Consider the following 21,332-nt stretch of genomic DNA (forward strand, 5'->3'; position numbering starts at 1 on the left):
CCCATCATGCGACACCTCAAAATTTGCACAATTCCGTGTGTAGTCTAGAAGAACCAAAAATTTTAGTTTTACCCAACGCTGGGCACCCGGAGGCCACGGAACAGGTTCAGGGGACCCCAGGGTATCTGGCAGAAATGGTCAATTTTCGATGATGAAAGAACCCCATCATGCGACACCTCAAAATTTGCATAATTCCGTGTGTAATCCAATAGAACCAAAAATTATAGTTTTACCCAATGCTGGGCACCCGGTGGACACGGAACAAGTTCTGGGGACCACAGGGTCTCCGACAGAAATGGCCAATTTTTGATTCCAAAATAACCCCATCATGCGACACCTCAAAATTTGCACAATTCCGTGTGTAGTCTAGAAGAACCAAAAATTTTAGTTTTACCCAACGCTGGGCACCCGGAGGCCACGGAACAGGTTCAGGGGACCCCAGGGTATCTGGCAGAAATGGTCAATTTTCGATGATGAAAGAACCCCATCATGCGACACCTCAAAATTTGCATAATTCCGTGTGTAATCCAATAGAACCAAAAATTATAGATTTACCCAATGCTGGACACCCGGTGGCCATGAAACAGGTTCAGGGGACCCCAGGGTATCTGGCAGAAATGGTCAATTTTCGATGATAAAAGAACCCCATCATGCGACACCTCAAAATTTGCATAATTCCGTGTGTAATCCAGTAGAACCAAAAATTATAGTTTTACCCAATGCTGGGCACCCGGTGGACACGGAACAAGTTCTGGGGACCACAGGGTCTCCGACAGAAATGGCCAATTTTTGATTCCAAAATAACCCCATCATGCGACACCTCAAAATTTGCACAATTCCGTGTGTAGTCTAGTAGAACCAAAAATTTTAGTTTTACCCAACGCTGGGCACCCGGAGGCCACGGAACAGGTTCAGGGGACCCCAGGGTATCTGGCAGAAATGGTCAATTTTCGATGATGAAAGAACCCCATCATGCGACACCTCAAAATTTGCATAATTCCGTGTGTAATCCAATAGAACCAAAAATTATAGATTTACCCAATGCTGGACACCCGGTGGCCATGAAACAGGTTCAGGGGACCCCAGGGTATCTGGCAGAAATGGTCAATTTTCGATGATAAAAGAACCCCATCATGCGACACCTCAAAATTTGCATAATTCCGTGTGTAATCCAGTAGAACCAAAAATTATAGTTTTACCCAATGCTGGGTAAATGCCCCCCCCCCCGGTGGACACGGAACAAGTTCTGGGGACCACAGGGTCTCCGACAGAAATGGCCAATTTTTGATTCCAAAATAACCCCATCATGCGACACCTCAAAATTTGCACAATTCCGTGTGTAGTCTAGTAGAACCAGAAATTATAGTTTTACCCAACGCTGGGCACCCGGAGGCCACGGAACAGGTTCAGGGGACCCCAGGGTAACTGGCAGAAATGGTCAATTTTCGATGATGAAAGAACCCCATCATGCGACACCTCAAAATTTGCACAATTCCGTGTGTAATCCAATAGAACCAAAAATTATAGATTTACCCAATGCTGGACACCCGGTGGCCACGGAACAGGTTCAGGGGACCCCAGGGTATCTGGCAGAAATGGTCAATTTTCGATGATAAAAGAACCCCGTCATGCGACACCTCAAAATTTGCATAATTCCGTGTGTAATCCAGTAGAACCAAAAATTATTGTTCTACCCAATGCTGGGCACCCGGTGGCCACGGAACAGGTTCAGGGGACCACAGGGTATCTGACAGAAATGGTCAATTTTCGATGGTGAAAGAGCCCCATCATGCGACACCTCAAAATTTGCACAATTCCGTGTGTAATCCAATAGAACCAAAAACTATAGTTTTACCCAATGCTGGGCACCCGGTGGACACGGAACAAGTTCTGGGGACCACAGGGTCTCCGACAGAAATGGCCAATTTTTGATTCCAAAAGAATCCCATCATGCGACACCTCAAAATTTGCACAATTCCGTGTGTAGTCTAGTAAAACCAGAAATTATAGTTTTACCCAACGCTGGGCACCCGGAGGCCACGGAACTCCACAGGATCTCTGGCAGAAATGTCTTGTCCCTTGTGATTAAGGGTTAAAACAAGCTTATCAACTTTCCACTTTAATTTAGTTGTCTCTCAACCGATTCTTCTTTTTTCAAGTATGCAATTTAAATAGTATCTGGGATTGTAAGTATAATGAAATTGAATTCTACCTTATATTTTTAAGATCTATTTTCAGAAAATACTGTATCTTCCTATAAATATTTTAAAATCAGTATGCCTTCAAGAAAAGCATCTCCCGGATACATCATAGTATATGAACAGTCTTCTTGAATTTATCCTCAAGGTGTATTCGCTTCTTTTAAGTTTTTAAAAAACATAAAATAAATTCACAAAATACCGTATCTTCATATATATATATATATATATATATATATATATATATATATATATATATATATATATATATATATATATATATATATATATATATATATATATATATATATATATATATATATATATATATATATATATATATATATATATATATATATATATATCTTCAAAAGTTGGAATTTATATACGAGAAGTTCATTGGTTCATTGGTGTTCAACGTTTGATTTCAGCGTTCTTTTCGAATACTTTTTATATTAGCGACGCACTTAGAACAGCTAAAACGACATGGAATATTAGAAGTAATCAGCCAAAATAATTCATAACAAACACTGCGCAACATTTTTTAGGCTATCGAAAGTAAACAAAATTTTATCATTGGTTCCTGAGCATCAACCAAACAGCCCAAAGTATCAAATGCAACAAAACCATATTTGAGTTTTAAAAGTTTACAACGGAATTTTGTTTTAGACAAAAATTATTTTCTTTAGATGAAAGTTGGCCATGTCCAGTAACATTTTCATTCTTTCGGAGTACTGTTCGGCTGTCTAAATCTCGGTAGAAATAAACCGAGATTAAGCTTTTAAAAATAATTGTATCTTTTTCTGTAAAAAATAAACTTTTTATGATATCGACACGCTTGAATTAATTTAATGTTAAAGAAAATGATCAAAACTTTAAAATATTCGCGTATTTTTTGCACTGTGAAATAAAAACAACCGTAACTTTGTTATCGGCGCGAAGAATCACGACCACGAGTCCGACTGAGACAAAGATTCGAATAGCACTAGGCAGTGCGGTGTTGCATTGTTGATCTACTCGTAAGCCATTATCACACACTATCGCATGATTCCATATAGGGTTGGTGTTCGAGAATTCGCCATGTAGCAGTATTCGCCACCCTGTATTATTCAGCCTTTCGCTGTATAGATCGATATGAATGATTTTTTTGTAAAGTAAAACACATCCAAATGATATGAAAACGCTGGATGCTTTGGATGCTTTAAGTTTACTCAAAAAAATTAAGAATAAAAAAGTTTTCATAAAATTTTAGCTCCATAAATCAGTATTGCCACTCCTGCTCCAGTATTCACCACCCTCCATAAGAATTGCTTGGGGGCAGCGAATATTGGAACACCTACCCTATCGCATTATTCTCTACCATCTATATCGAATTCTTGATAGGGAGAAGTACCGTAAAACGGGGTAACATTGATCAGCGGGGAACCTTTGATCACCTTGACTATTCTTCAGGAAAAATCAAATCTTGAACATTCCACGACAAAAATCAAGGTGAGTTACACCGCTAATCAATGTTACCCAGTTTTACGGTAATTATTGCTGCATAATTGTGTGACATCCGTCGTAGGAAACAATCGCAGCACATTTAGTGATGATATTAGTAATGGAAGGAAATAGAAGAAGAAAGGGGGGATCCATAAAGTACGTCACGCTTATAAGGGGGAGGGTGGGCTCGGAAAATATATCAAATATACGAAAACCTCGCACGAATGGGGGAGAGTGGCTAAAAGTCCTAAATTGTGCATGACGTACTAAATGGATGCTCCTTAACATAAATCATGTCCATTTAGAATCCGTACACACGGAATCACGAATATCTCTGGAATAAACTGGCTTGTGAAAATGTCAACCTTTCAAAACATGCATATTTTAGAGCGCCTTCATGAAAAAATATCATTAAAATTATTACTTTTATTTTTTAATTTTACTAATGTAAACTTCCTTCAAAAGTTGTCTAACTGTAAAATTTGTAGTATCAAGCTTTTTTGGAAACATATTTTATAGTGCAGTGTCCGGAGTCGGTTTTCCTGTCTTTCTTAGATTCCTAATCGTTTTGACCAGTATTTTTTTCAGTTATGGAAATGGGGGCGTTTGAATGGATGTAGTATATTGGAGACTATGAAAGAGTTATTTTGAAAAACACTACTCAATTTTTGCGTTGCCTCTGAAAATCTTTCGACTGTAGTGACAACTTTCGAATCCAAGCCAAATCTTCTTTGGTCCTTTGCGGTGTTTTAAAAATTGCTAGTGATTTCTGAGGCTTTAGATCTTGTACAATTTTGAGTTGATCATCATGTTGTTACTAAAACGGTGTCCAAAGGAGGACTACCCGCCATGCCATGATATTCGTAGTAAATTTCTCCATGAACACGAACTCCAATCGGCAGGGGACATCTTCTCATGTCATGATCAATAACATTTGAGCGCGTAACAAATGATAGTTTTGGCGATATTTAAGCTTTTTGCTATAGTCGCGCTTGAAAATGTTGAATTTTCAAGGCGTTTGTGCTAGATTTTTTTGTTCGTCTTATTTTCATTCTGGTATATCTTTTGATTCGTTGTACGAAAACCGGTGAAATTTTCACCATTAAAAGAGGAATAGTTTATGAGTAAACTAAGCGTGTCACTAGAAAATATGCAGCGCGTACGGATTCTAAGTGGACAATGCAAACACTTACACACTTGATCTTCCGTAGATTTTCTCACAGAAAATCAGAGTTTTGTTACATGAAACTTTAAAGCTTAGAATGAATATTTAGATCTTGAATACATTTTAGAGAGGATTCCGTTTGGCGTGTTTGGTGTTTGTGGTGACGTTCCAATGAACTTCTCGTATATAAATTCCAACTTTTGAAGATATATATATATATATATATATATATATATATATATATATATATATATATATATATATATATATATATATATATATATATATATATATATATATATATATATATATATATATATATATATATATATATATATATATATATATATATATCTTCAAAAGTTGGAATTTATATACGAGAAGTTCATTGGAACGTCACCACAAACACCAAACACGCCAAACGGAATCCTCTCTAAAATGTATTCAAGATCTAAATATTCATTCTAAGCTTTAAAGTTTCATGTAACAAAACTCTGATTTTCTGTGAGAAAATCTACGGAAGATCAAGTGTGTAAGTGTTTGCATTGTCCACTTAGAATCCGTACGCGCTGCATATTTTCTAGTGACACGCTTAGTTTACTCATAAACTATTCCTCTTTTAATGGTGAAAATTTCACCGGTTTTCGTACAACGAATCAAAAGATATACCAGAATGAAAATAAGACGAACAAAAAAATCTAGCACAAACGCCTTGAAAATTCAACATTTTCAAGCGCGACTATAGCAAAAAGCTTAAATATCGCCAAAACTATCATTTGTTACGCGCTCAAATGTTATTGATCATGACATGAGAAGATGTCCCCTGCCGATTGGAGTTCGTGTTCATGGAGAAATTTACTACGAATATCATGGCATGGCGGGTAGTCCTCCTTTGGACACCGTTTTAGTAACAACATGATGATCAACTCAAAATTGTACAAGATCTAAAGCCTCAGAAATCACTAGCAATTTTTAAAACACCGCAAAGGACCAAAGAAGATTTGGCTTGGATTCGAAAGTTGTCACTACAGTCGAAAGATTTTCAGAGGCAACGCAAAAATTGAGTAGTGTTTTTCAAAATAACTCTTTCATAGTCTCCAATATACTACATCCATTCAAACGCCCCCATTTCCATAACTGAAAAAAATACTGGTCAAAACGATTAGGAATCTAAGAAAGACAGGAAAACCGACTCCGGACACTGCACTATAAAATATGTTTCCAAAAAAGCTTGATACTACAAATTTTACAGTTAGACAACTTTTGAAGGAAGTTTACATTAGTAAAATTAAAAAATAAAAGTAATAATTTTAATGATATTTTTTCATGAAGGCGCTCTAAAATATGCATGTTTTGAAAGGTTGACATTTTCACAAGCCAGTTTATTCCAGAGATATTCGTGATTCCGTGTGTACGGATTCTAAATGGACATGATTTATGTTAAGGAGCATCCATTTAGTACGTCATGCACAATTTAGGACTTTTAGCCACTCTCCCCCATTCGTGCGAGGTTTTCGTATATTTGATATATTTTCCGAGCCCACCCTCCCCCTTATAAGCGTGACGTACTTTATGGATCCCCCCTTTCTTCTTCTATTTCCTTCCATTACTAATATCATCACTAAATGTGCTGCGATTGTTTCCTACGACGGATGTCACACAATTATGCAGCAATAATTACCGTAAAACTGGGTAACATTGATTAGCGGTGTAACTCACCTTGATTTTTGTCGTGGAATGTTCAAGATTTGATTTTTCCTGAAGAATAGTCAAGGTGATCAAAGGTTCCCCGCTGATCAATGTTACCCCGTTTTACGGTACTTCTCCCTATCAAGAATTCGATATAGATGGTAGAGAATAATGCGATAGGGTAGGTGTTCCAATATTCGCTGCCCCCAAGCAATTCTTATGGAGGGTGGTGAATACTGGAGCAGGAGTGGCAATACTGATTTATGGAGCTAAAATTTTATGAAAACTTTTTTATTCTTAATTTTTTTGAGTAAACTTAAAGCATCCAAAGCATCCAGCGTTTTCATATCATTTGGATGTGTTTTACTTTACAAAAAAATCATTCATATCGATCTATACAGCGAAAGGCTGAATAATACAGGGTGGCGAATACTGCTACATGGCGAATTCTCGAACACCAACCCTATATGGAATCATGCGATAGTGTGTGATAATGGCTTACGAGTAGATCAACAATGCAACACCGCACTGCCTAGTGCTATTCGAATCTTTGTCTCAGTCGGACTCGTGGTCGTGATTCTTCGCGCCGATAACAAAGTTACGGTTGTTTTTATTTCACAGTGCAAAAAATACGCGAATATTTTAAAGTTTTGATCATTTTCTTTAACATTAAATTAATTCAAGCGTGTCGATATCATAAAAAGTTTATTTTTTACAGAAAAAGATACAATTATTTTTAAAAGCTTAATCTCGGTTTATTTCTACCGAGATTTAGACAGCCGAACAGTACTCCGAAAGAATGAAAATGTTACTGGACATGGCCAACTTTCATCTAAAGAAAATAATTTTTGTCTAAAACAAAATTCCGTTGTAAACTTTTAAAACTCAAATATGGTTTTGTTGCATTTGATACTTTGGGCTGTTTGGTTGATGCTCAGGAACCAATGATAAAATTTTGTTTACTTTCGATAGCCTAAAAAATGTTGCGCAGTGTTTGTTATGAATTATTTTGGCTGATTACTTCTAATATTCCATGTCGTTTTAGCTGTTCTAAGTGCGTCGCTAATATAAAAAGTATTCGAAAAGAACGCTGAAATCAAACGTTGAACACAAAACGTTACTGCGTCCGAATAAAAAAACAGATATTTTTTTAATTGATTTCTAGTTCAAAAAAATTGTGTTTTAATAGTGAATTGTACAAAACAACATAAAAACACAATGCATGCCTGGTTTGGAATCTAGGAACAGATAGAAAATACTAAAATTTCTTACAAAACAACATTTTTGCACATTTTTCCAAACCTGCTTTTCAGAAACAACTCGAGAATTAAAATTCGAATTGTTATGACTTACAGAATACCATTTAAATCCAATCAGCAACTGAAGTTCTACATTTTAAGACTGAATTATTAAACACAAAAAAGTAGATTTATCACCCCACTTACGATTTGATTTGTTTTTATTGTTAAGTAAAGTTAAGTAAACCAGTTTATATAAGAAAAAAGCTTTTATATGGATTGTATCGTAAAATAATTAGCAATGTTTATGACGTTATATCTCAACACTGAATTAAATAAGTCTTTTTATTTCGGTTCTACTAGCAAATCTTTACGATTTAGTTAAATATGAGTCCAACATTTCTTTATTTTAGAATCTTAAGTATTATTGAAGTATGGATAGATTAATGCATGTCACAAAATAAAAATCTGATCAAAATTCGGTTTCTTAAAATATTTCCTCGCAATTAAATAGTTTGTAGCGAGTAAAATTTGTAATGAAAAAAATGTGGAAAAAACATCTTGTTGGGGATTACGCACACTTTATATATTACATAACACCGGTTTTCGAAATAGATATTTTCTATACAAAAAACATCATCAACTTATTATCGGACTGTAAAAAAAGCGTAAATTTAGTTCTTTGCTATAACTACTCCTCTATTATGTACATCGAATAATAAAAAAAGGTTTTTTCGCTTTGTATAATTTTAATTGACATCAACGTGATTAGATGGAACACCATCAAACTGAATACCTGAAAAATGCGTTATTTTCAGTGATTCGAAATACTTTAAAATTCAGAGGAAATTGTCCTTGGTGATCGTGAGAATTGTACCTATGTATGTATTTGCTTAATGAGCCGGATTTTTGTTTTTTCTTATACTTGCTTCCACATTTTTTTTGCAAATTAATTTTTTTGTGCCGAATTTTTAAAACATGTGTTTAGTTTTCGAGCAAAGCTCAAGTAAAATGACTATTTCTAGAAAGTTGCAGTTCGATTTCTTTTTCAATGATTTATACTATATTTCTAAACATCAAATTACTATTTTTGGGTATTTGGCATCTCAGTCTGATTTGGTCAATCAAAAACAACTATATGTTTTCTTAGTCCGACGTTTCGGTTCTTAAGGTCCAATAAATCAGACTGAGATGCCAAAAACCCAAAAATATTATCCAACGTACAGTCGATCATCCAGTTAACCGTTCAGCTATCGCGCGATCAGCCGTCCTCTGCAGCACCGCGCTGTTGCTGTGTACAACGAACGAGCTTTTTTAAGCGAGTTTTACACAATACAACAGCGCGATCAGCGAAAGGTTAAACATCAAATTACTTGTATGTTGAACCTAATCTTTTGAAGCCGTTTTCATCATTGCTAATAACTTTTCGATACAGTCCTTATACGAATGCTTTGCTCGGCAAAATTACAGTTTCTGTTTCTGAATCAGTAGTTGTACTTGAGTTCAAGTGTGCTTAGTAATAAGAATCCAAAGTGCCTAGAACTGAAATACAAAAAAAAATGTCATCGACCGAATGTCTCCACTCACCTGACTCATTTTGCTACGTCTGTGGAGAGTTTATAAGCTCCCGTGTGAAAAAGTGTTCAATTTCTGATGGAGCTAAATTAAGACAAGCATACCAAGAATATTTTGGCCTGGAAATCAAAAACCAAGACAAATATTGGGTTCCACATTTCGTTTGTCAGAGTTGTGCTGTTGGATTGCTTAGTAGGTTTTAGATAAATTGACAATTTTATTAGTAACAATATTTCAAACGCGCGTAATTTGTTGGAGTTCTGATAAACCGAACTATTTGCCATTTTGAATAATTTCCACTGTTTTTATCCGTAAATTGCCGGAAAACAATTTCCGTATGTGTTGTGGGTACGAATTTCTTCTACAGAATGTTAGTAATATAGTTCACAATTAATTGGGATGAACAACTTTCTTATCAGTTAGGTCTAGTATGTTTGCCACCATCGATGGTTTTCATATGGTAAATAGTTCGGTTTAGCAGAACCCTGACCAATTGCTTTTGAAAACAACTCTATTTTAAAGCCGTAGGTCGTACTTTAGCCCTACTATACAATTCACTATTTGAAAAGTAGAGATGCTTTCAGCCATCTAAATAATGAATTTATTTAAAAATTCTTTCTACTAGAATTAGTATAAACCTCTTTTATATAGTGGCTATGGATTTTAGGTAGGACTGAAATACGACTTGACAGAAAAGGCCGTCTTCAAAAGCAATTATGCCCTGTTGAAATTTTGATACCGCATTTGAGCTTTCTAGCTTATTTTTCAATAGAAACAAAAAAAAATATAATATGTTTTCTCTTCAAAGAACCAGCAAAAGATAGATCAGCAAGGTTGAAATTTGACAGGCCAAGAATTTGGAGTCAGCCAACTAGCCATCAAAATGACTGTTATTTTTGTTTGGCAAAAATCTTTCGCGGGAGGAACTTAAATATTTATCCAAATATTCCTTCATCACAAGCTCCAACCCTGTATGCTGGACCAAGCGGATCTGGTCTAAGTCGCACAAATGTCTCTGCAACTGGTGATGCTCGAAGGGTTTCAACTTCAGATATGGAAGAACAACAAGTGGCAGCAGCTGAACAGATCGTCGATCATACTTCAGAAAACGTTGCATCAAGTGTTAATCAGAAATTACGGCCTGTTGACAATGGCAAACCAGAGGTAAATTACTAAATGTGCTTGAAAAGCTTTAGCTAAATTTCTGTTCACTTTTTCAGATGCTTTGGCGATCTGATGACTGCAATCATCATCCAGATGATTTTTGTTACATTTGTGGTTACTTTATTACCAGGACAACAACCAAACATACATTGCGAAAAGATACCAAGTTATATGAAGCATACAAGCAATATTTCAACATCGAAGTCGAACATCAAGATAAACAGTGGGTGCCACATTATGCCTGTCATAATTGCACAAGACGGTTGCATGGTACAGTATTTAATTTAGAATGATTTTTTTATCTATACAATACTGCCATTCTAAGCGTATCTGTACCATGTTGTTTTTCAACGAGGTTGACCCATTCGCTCTAACAAAAACAATATTTTAAAATCAATGTCAGAAAGATACATAACGTTATTGTGCTATATTAAGCTATGAAACCTGATGAAAACAAAAATCCAATTAATTTTAAATGGCTTTGTAACTGAGAAAAATGCTACTTGCATTGAATTCAACATAGTTCAGATATGCTTAAAAGGGCAGAATAGACGTTCTATAACTTATTCATATGTTTACGTTTTACTGCTTTTTCTAACAAATGGTTGTGTCAGAAATCTGTTTTTATTTCACTCGAAAAATTTCTGGTATTTGAACCAAAAACAAAACAGTAGTTGGGTCTATGATGATGAATGGACCAATTTCGTTGATTCCAACACTTAGTCATAATAGAAGCCTCTTTTATATATAAAGTAGCCAATTTTATACAGCCAAGTTGTGATTCGCTGAAAGCTTTACTCATCTAATTTTCAAAAAACGACATAGAAGCATGAAATAACTAGCACATTTATTTTATAAATTAACTTTTATGAGCAAAAGATTCTGATCTTGGTGGACCATTGCTGCTTATGGTTGGACCAAATAAATGATCATGGATGAACCAACGAAACATGAAGACATTTTTTCGACTAACCTTTTCTTATTCCTTGTGAATCGCAGCGAAAATTGGACTTCAGGTCAGCATTGTCGTTCCGAAACGAATCGGTGTTGCAAGAAGTGATAACCAATTAATGTACGAGGCTTTCGGTTGGCCAAACGATCGGTAGCGGGCCGCAGATACCGCGCACGGAATCCGGATATGATATTAAAATGATGAAACTTCGGGAGCCTCGGTGTACTGGGCGAATTTCAGGACGAGCAGCTATCCATACGGTCGGGGCGCGATGGCAAAGGCTCTGTTATTTGATATAATGTACGTAGAGATCAAATATTTGCAATTTCAAAACTCTTCCACTTCATTTTGAGACCGACGAACGTTTTGAAATTGACATCGCGCGCAAAGAAAACTGTAAACAAACTAAGCCGGACCTAGTAACCAACGGTGTAATGGTTTGGTCCAACCAAGATTACACCGTTTCGGTATTTTCATAAATAAACTGCATTCAAAAATATTTCGGGGAAACGGTCCATTCGGGGAAACGGTTCATTCGGGGAATCGTTTTTCGAGGGAAAAACTTTCGGAGAAACTTCTTTCGGGGTACTGGTTTTCGGACAAATGTCGGTCAACCGCCAAAGAAGGTTAGATATTTTTGCAATAGAATAACGAAAAAAGATCAGGAAATGAAAAAGAATTTCTATGTTCTCGATGCTACAAACTGAGCATTTTTGGTGCTCCACTAGGGCTTCTAGAAAGCCTTTCTAAAACCATTAATAATTTAAATATTTGGCGGTAATTTAATTAAAACCGATGTGATTTCAATGAAGAAAGAGTCATATTTTGTCATTAGTGAGAGTGTAGTTTGAGTTTTTAAGAAAACAATACATTATTTTGGGTTTTCAAAATTGGTCCAACCATGATCAGTTTTTGGACTGGCCCATTCATCATCATCTACCCTACTTCTAATGTATTTTCCAACAATACCACAAAGAAGTCAAGATGCATGCTCTCGGTTTTTACAAGGCAGCCATTTTTTTAATTCTCTCATATATGTCTTTATTTTTTTTTTAAGATAATTTTTAATCTTTCACAGAAATGTCTTCTTGAGTGCTACTAGAGAATTGTTGAGGAATTCTTCCTGAGATTTCTTAGAAAATTTTACATACTTAGTTTCGACTGTATACACTTTGAAGATGAATGCAATTGAATTCCTAAAGTAACTTTGATGTTCTGCACACCGCAAATTTTTAGCTGCCTTGTATTTGATTGGGCCGATTTTTTGGTTGTGATAAGTTTCAGGTAAAGCTAACTTCCATCCTAAACTCAGCAAAATTAATTGAAAGGCAACCCAGAGATTTCGGTGGGTGTAAAGTGATTGCCACTGGAGTTCCGAAGAAAACCACCAGGGTGATGTTTCAATGAAAGAGAATTATTGTATGAAAGAGGAATAAAATGAAATGTAACATGGGTCATTCCATACCAAATCGACAAATCGATTGGCACATGATATTCCAAGTAATGTTCAAAGTAATTTCAGCAGGTCGGAAATGGCTTATAATGGCCTCAGCTCGATTTGTAACACTCGGAGATTATCCGTTCAACCTACACACTATTTTTAAATTTTGATTATTTTTGAAAAAAATCCGTAAATCGCATTACGTATTTACTGATTTCTGATCAGCCAGGAATCATACCGCTTATCTTTTTATGTCTCTAAAAAGGTTTTTCTGTGTAGAATCTGATAAAAATAATCTCAATATGGTTTTCCTGACATTTCTCTCAAATTTATACGTTTTAATCCGATTTTGATAGATATCTCAAGAACACCCCTTTTATTTCTCGATTTTTCAATTTTAAAAGATTTTTCTGAGAGTTTCCCACTTTTTTCGCTTATTTGTACAGAGTAAAATAAGTATAACCTTCGTGGGATATTGTAAAAGTTGGGTTTCGAGTTATCAGAAAAATTAGCTCCTATTGAATAATATTCAGTTGTTTACTTATAATAGTCATTTATTGCGTTTAACTGTTTCAAAATCAGAATCCCTTACATATATAGATGACAGTAGTCTAAAAAACAGACCAATAAATAAAAAACAATATAAATATAAATATTTTCATCATGAAGAAATCTTCGTTATTAGAGAAAAGTTATAGGATCAGCGTACCATTAAAAATCTTACGCGCCTAAATTTATCCTAACCGTAAACAGACTGTTACGGCACCGATTAATTCAGTTCATTTTAACATCATGGGTGCTCACTCCTGAAAAAAAGTACAAAAAAGACAAAACAACAGTTGAAACTTTGCCTTCAGTAGGACTAAACTGGGAGCACCATGTTGAAAGGTAGGAACTGTACCGTGTAGGCACCAAACTCTGCGCAAAACCCACTAAGCTCAAAAGTTTTTCTTCCAATACAAATTGTTTAAGAGTTCCAAAATTAACTAAATTTTCTCCCAATTACTGTTTTTTCTAGTTGACGTTACATCTAAAAATAGTGCTGAAAAGCATGAAGTCTGATGAATATTTGTCTATAATCAACTAAAAATTGACCAAAATGTCACTTAAGCCACTATGTATCTGGGGGCCCCTCAATTGAAACAGATAGTTCACAATACTGACTTTTATTTCTACTTTATCTACGGTAGAACTATAAGCACAACATCTTATTATTGTTTATCATTGTTCTATCTATGCCAGTTCATTATAGGAGTCCGTTGGGACTGTTCAGCGATTACAGGCAGTGTAGCTCAGAGGAGAATCAATGTACAATTACGACTAGAGCGTTTGTTCGAATGGTTGGGTGGAGGATGGAAAACATTTCTTTATGGTGATTTCAAAGACTAAACATTTGTCATGTATTAGAGTGAATTTTTGATAAGATCTAGAGTCTAGACCAACAGGTGCTCCTCTCACATGTTGGTCTAGTAAGTTGAAAATTCAATCCCACAACAATATCAAACTTGTTTAGGGTAGTATATTAATTATATTGATTAAATGTTTATGTAATTTAGTTTTTTTACTATTACGAATGATATGCTCGATAGGTGATATAATATATGTAATACATGACGATAATAATATTAACCAATGAATGTCATACTGTAGGTTCACATTTCCCTAAATACTCGAAGCACTACTTTAAAATTGTCTATCGTTGTTAATACAAATATTACTCTGTACAAAGAAGCGGAAAAGATGGGAAACTGTCAAAAAAATCTTTTAAAATTAAAAAATCGACAAAAAAGAGGGGTGTTTTTGAGAAATCTTTCAAAATAGGATTAAAACACATAAATGATAGATAAATTTCAAGAAATCCGTGTTGTGATTATTTCTATCAGATTCTACGCAGAAAAAGCTTTTTAGGGACATAAAAAGATAAACAGAGTGACTTCTGGCTGACCAGATATGAGTGAATGCATATTGCGTTTTACGAGATTTTTTCAAAAATAATTAAAAATTCAAATTTTGTTGTGGATTGAACGAATGATCTCCGAGTGTTAGAAATCGAGCTGAGAGTTTTTTAAGGCAGGCTCTATTCAACTAGAATATATAAATTAGTATTTGAAAGATTAGTGGCAAAAACATATGAAAAATTTGTCGATTTGACATGGAATGACCCACATTTTATTTGGATGAATACAAAATGTGTCAAGTATCGTAAAACTTTAGTATGGTAAAACATGTATTTTCAACGCAATATGGTATATCAAGATAAGCACTTCAGGTTTGAAATATTTTTGGGAGAAAAGGTATTATTTATTAGTCATTTTAGAAATTTGTAAAACTTAAATCTTCTCTGAGCAGCATTACCATTTTTAAATATTTCTATGTGTTGTATTATAGATTTACTCAGGAAAGAATGAAAACTATTTCATACTTGTCATAACAAAATCTTGTACAATTTTTATACCATCAAAAACTGTTAGCAGAATGTTTATGTTATATTTACTATTTATTGATTCCTTTTAAATTCTCAATTATTCAAATACAAATATTCAAACAAATTTCAGGTTGGTACCAAGGAGAAAACAGATTAATGGAATTTGCTGTGCCTCGGATTTGGCATTCACCTTCAAATCATCAAACCGACTGTTATTTTTGTGTTGTGAATTTGGCTAGTGGTCAAAAAAAGTCAACTTACCCTGATATCCCTTCATCACGTGCGCCAATTCCACATTCCGCTGAACGCCCCATACCTCAACGTACCTGTGAAACGGCTGTTAGTACCACTACAATATCGACAGTTAGTGGAAGTTCTGTCCCAAGTAGTGAGTCTTTACAACTTCAAGGAGGAGTGCTCAATATTCCACATTATCCGAATCAAACGGAAATAAATGATTTGATTCGTGACCTTGCACTCCCTAAAAACAAAAGCGAATTATTGTTATCTAGGCTGAAGCAATGGAGTTTGCTGGATGAATCCGTCAGAATAACATCCCAGAGAACTCGCGATGAAGAGTTTTCCTCCTATTACACCAGCGAAGATGGAATTTGTTTTTGTAGAGATATCGAGGGTGGGTATTTCTATCTATTCGGATGACAACAGCATCAAAACGAAGAAAACTGTATCTCTTTTTTTGCAGGTCTATTTTCTGAAATCGGCATTCCATTGATTGTAAGAGACTGGCGGCTCTTTATTGATGGCTCTTCAAAAAGTTTGAAGGTTGTGCTACTGCACAACCGCGTAAAAAGCGAGCAGTACCCATCTCTACCCATTGCACACTCCATTCTCCTGAAAGAAAGTTATGCCACAACAAAATTGTTATTCAACAAAATTCAGTATGAAAAATTTGGTTGGGAGGTAATAGGCGACTTTAAAATGATTGGTTTCCTAATTGGATTACAAGGAGGGTATACTAAATTCCCTTGTTTCCTGTGCCTGTGGGACAGCAGAGACACAGAGAACCACTATAAAATTAAAAATTGGGAAATCAGAGCCCAATACAAAATCGGCGAAAAAAATGTTAAAAACGATCCAGTAGTGAACATGGAAAAAATTTTAATGCCACCTCTTCATATAAAACTTGGTTTGATTAAGCAATTCGTGAAAGCATTGAATAAGGATTCGGAATCATTTAAGTTTATAACAAAACTGTTTCCGAAACTTTCCGAGGCAAAAATAACTGCCGGTGTTTTTACAGGACCACAAGTAAAAAAACTTATAAAATCGGAATCGTTTCCGAAATTATTGAATGAGAAAGAAAAGGCAGCCTGGAAAAGCTTTCGAGATATAGTTCAAGGATTTTTAGGGAATAATCGTGATCCAAGATATGAGGCCATAGTACATGAACTGATGAAAAATTTTGAAACCATGGGGTGTCGAATGTCACTAAAGGTGCACATTCTTCATTCTCATTTGGATAAATTTAAAGAAAATATGGGTGTATACTCAGAGGAACAAGGCGAACGTTTTCATCAAGATATAAAACATATGGAGCAACGATATCAGTGCCAAGCAACATCGAAAATGATGGGTGATTATGTGTGGAGTCTCATGCGAGACACAACAACGGAGTATACGCGTCAACCTATTTCGAAATTGCATTTTTAAGTATATTATAGTATGTTATTTTTCAAATAAAAATGTGTGCAAAATGTGTATATTCGAAATATATTTCCTAAAATGTCTCATTCGCATCCAAATAGCTACATTACTGGGAAGAAATCACTTAAGATATATATATATATATATATATATATATATATATATATATTATATATAGCCAAGGGCTGAAAATCTCGATAATAAAGAAAAAAAAAATATATATATATATATATATATATATTTATACAGGGGGTAGACAAAATGTTTGAGATAGGCAAATTTTATTCGTCTCAAAAAATTTTCAATGAGCTATAACTTTTTGGTTATTATGGTTCATCAAAAATTCTCAAATTTTCACTGCGATTTGTCCCAGCTAAACTATAATTTGTACAAAATTGGGCTTTGCCGGCTAACCCTACATTAAGTTAGAGCAATTTCAGCAAAATGCTTCTTTTCTGAGAGCTATTTTTAAAAGTGTTATATCTCAGGGTATAGTTAACGTAATTTAACGAAACTTTGAACATTCATTATTAATATCTTGATCTTTGAAAAACATTTGACTCAACTGAATTTTTTACACAAGAAGGAAAGTTAAAGCGATTGAAATATTTTTTTCAATATATACAACCAAAGCAAAATTTTTGACATCGTATGAAAATTTATGAAAGTGATTTTTGTTTACTTGAAAAGCCTCCAATACATCTTAATATAAATATATTTGAAACGTAAGTAACAAAACGGCCATCCATAATATAGAAAAGGTAATGCAAATATGTCAAAATCGTATAATGTTTAGAAATTCTCACTTGAAAATTAAATCCGCTTTAACTTTCTTTCTTATAAAAAAAATTCAGATAAGACAAATGTTTTTCAAAGACCAATAAATTAGTAATGAATGTTCAAAATTTCGTTAAATTACGTTAACTGTACCTTGAGATATAACACTTTTAAAAACAGCTCTCAGAAAAGAAGCATTTTGCTGAAATTGCTCTTACTCAATGTAGGGTTAACCAACAAAACCCAAACCTGTACAAATTATAGTTTACTAGCTGGACAAATTGCAGTGAAAATTTGAGAATTTTTGATAAACTACGCAAAAAGTTACAGTTCATTGAACATTATTTGAGACAAAAAAATTTTGCCTATCCCAAACATTTTGTCTACCCCCTGTATATACACATATATATATATATATATATATATATATATATATATATATATATATATATATATATATATATATATATATATATATATATATATATATATATATATATATATATATATATATATATATATATATATATATATATATATATATATATATATATATTTATTTGGACACCGTCTAAGATATTCCTATCAAACAGTGAATATTGCTTCTTATTCTATTCTTAAATATAGTTTTGCTAATACTAAAATCATACATATAATAATCACAATTAAATAAGGCCGGAACAAATATCATTTTCTTCTTTTGTCACTTTGCTGTTTGACTCGTCAAGGGGGGGACAATAATAAATAAATGGATTTTGTGAGAAAATACCCGAACAATTAGGCAAAATCACAAAACTCATCGGATTTGTTAAGGAATTTTGTGAGTAGCCCAGATTTCGTAAAAAAAAATTTCATTTTCGTTAAAATTTTATTTTTGCCCCCCCCTCAAAAATGTGAAATCTGGTCAAAATTTTGCGAGGGGGGGGGGGGGGGGGGGGGTGACATTAGAAGAAATGGAAATTTGTTCCAGCCTAATCGACAACATTCTACAAACGGGTTAAAAAAGCTCCTATGGCCGTCATTTGGTAATCTTAAAAAATCATGCTCTCTCAATGTCCTGGATGGAGCATGAATGTTCAGCATTGCCAATAGAGGACTACATTCTATATTTCCTTGCAGCAAATCAAAAATAAATAATATACGTAACATTTCACTTCTTTCGCTCAAAGTTTCTAGATTGATCAGCCTACATCTGTTTGCATAAGGCGGTAAGCCAATGGAATCATTCCAGGTAGAGATCGCATCGCATATCTAATGAATCTTCTTTGGACACTTTCGAGTATAATTTGTCTAGGAGCCCAAATTTGAATGGCATATTCCAATATACTTCTAACTAGGGATATATATATATATTTATATATATATATATATATATATATATATATATATATATATTTATTTATTTATTTATTTATCTAGATCTCTATAGGAATAAGGAAGTTAAAGGAGAATTGTTAAAAAAATTTTTACGAACAATCTTGGATCTTTAAAGAAACTATGATGAAATTCCTGTAAACATCAATGAAAAAACATAGAATAGAGGTATCATGAAATACTTTTTTGGTATAACCGGTAGAAGCAATGCGTGAATGGTTCTCTGGAATAATATCGAATGTTTCATCTCGGAAGAACTTTAGAATAAAATAGAGAAGTTCCATGCAAAAAATCGACAACTGTTACAGGATTCCATGAACTAAAGAAACCCTAAAGGGGGATATCTGGATGAATTTATGAAAGATATTCTGGAGTTTCTAATCAAGTAGTTTTTGAAGGGCCTTTCAATGTAATGAAGAGAAACTCTGGCGTTTAGTGTAATGTGATTGGTTTCAATTACTGTTTTCAGAAAAATGATACTGTCGCTAATCGCCTGGCGACCCAAGCCCCCGGTTTGTTTCCCGGACTTTGTGCACTTCTCGGTGATTGCAAAGGCAGCGAAGAAAGACCTTCGAATCCAGGCAGAGTTCATGGTCGAACAACCAACGAAAATATAATATTTGTGAGGTTCATTGTAAAAATACGGTATTGTGTGATAAACCTTTTTTCAGGAAACAAAAAATTTAAAACCATCTGCACACATTTCCCACATTTTCAGAATATCAGACTAATATTCATATGAACTTCCGAGCTTTATGAAGAATTAATTAAAATGCGGTAGTTTATTGGATTTGTTTACCTTAGATCAAAAATAAAGATTTTTATGATACGGTAAAGAGTGCATATGAGTTAGTTTTGAGAAACACATTTTTTACGATTGATTTGAACTTACGGAATTACGTGAATTTGTTTCATGAAAATTCGAAGTTTTGATCATAAATATAGATTATAAAAATATTTTGAATAAGCTTGTGTAGTTTGTTAATTATCATACGAATATTGCGAATTTGTTTCATAAAACAGATAGATTTTGATAATATTTTGTTTTGAGGTTGGTCTTCTTAGGAATTCCTCATAGAAAACCAGATTTTGTAAATTTGTTTGGAATTTCTGAATAGCAATTCATGAAGCTTAAGGTAACATGCTGTGCCATTGAACTTTAATACAAATCAATGATTTTTATGCTTGTTTCTAATAGTTTGCCTCGCATTTTTGAAATAGTAAAAAAAACGGTTAATTCGGCATTCACGTTGCTGAAAAAGTATCATCATACCAAGTTAGCATATAGAATGGTACTCCAACCCAATATTTGCAACAGGTTTGTAAGAACAATATGTTTTGCTTTCTTGTACTCGTAGATGAGGTTCATACGTTAGCATACCACAAAATTTAACGGGATTTTTAGCAGAGACTGAAATGTATCAGAAAGACGAGAAAACATTTTCCATGGTAATTTTTGTTCAAATTGCAAGCCAGTAACGTCTCCTACTGAATTACCTAAACCTCTTTTTACGTCCATCATTGGCTGATTGATAAAAAATCTGTCGCTAATAGAATAGGCAAACTCAAAACTTATACATTTCTTTGACACATCTACATATTCAAGAGAAGTGTTAAAACATATAAAAGTTTTGTTAAAACAAGCCATTGTTTTAATGGCAGAATTTTGTATCGTTCAGCCAATGATGAACGTATAAAAAGGTGAAAGTATACTTATTGAACTTCCCGTAAAAATAGAAAGAGAAAATCGATGAAAAGAAATCGATCATTGCAGACACGTCGTTATGAAACTTAACGCGAGATATATATTTGGAGCTTAGATTGATATTCCTAAGAATTTCTCACAGAAAACCAAATATTTAAAAATTTCTTCGAGAGATATGGAATTTTTTCTTTTCTGCTTGAGACCCTGTGGTCCCCAGAACTTGTTCCGTGTCCACCGGGTGCCCAGCATTGGGTGAAACTATAATTTTTGGTTCTATTGGATTACACACGGAATTGTGCAAATTTTGAGGTGTCGCAGGTTCTTTTATCATAGAAAATTGAGCTGTTGGAAATTGTAGACTAATTTCCTTCCGTGCCTAATGAGTTCCGAGTTCCCTTTAACCATCTAAATGTACGGAGTCAGTTGAAATTACGAGAACATGTAGTGTAAGAGTTTAATGTAACGAACTACAGTATTAG

The 21,332-nt window shown here is 34.2% G+C and overlaps 2 protein-coding genes across 2 annotated transcripts in view; both read left to right on the top strand.

The window, feature by feature from the left end:
- The window catches only part of LOC109422055 (sushi, von Willebrand factor type A, EGF and pentraxin domain-containing protein 1), a 238,195-nt gene that overhangs the window by 125,084 nt on the left and 91,779 nt on the right, over positions 1-21,332 (top strand). The window lies entirely within an intron of this gene.
- LOC109622914 (uncharacterized) lies at positions 5,197-17,089 on the top strand. Its single transcript, XM_029871313.2, has 4 exons — positions 5,197-10,514; positions 10,571-10,784; positions 15,463-15,966; positions 16,036-17,089. Exons 1-4 carry the CDS (start codon positions 10,404-10,406, stop codon positions 17,001-17,003), a joined length of 1,797 nt encoding a protein of 598 aa, XP_029727173.1. The 5' UTR covers positions 5,197-10,403; the 3' UTR covers positions 17,004-17,089.

This window comes from Aedes albopictus, chromosome 1, assembly GCF_035046485.1.
Source record: "Aedes albopictus strain Foshan chromosome 1, AalbF5, whole genome shotgun sequence".
Classification (NCBI taxonomy): domain Eukaryota; kingdom Metazoa; phylum Arthropoda; class Insecta; order Diptera; family Culicidae; genus Aedes; species Aedes albopictus.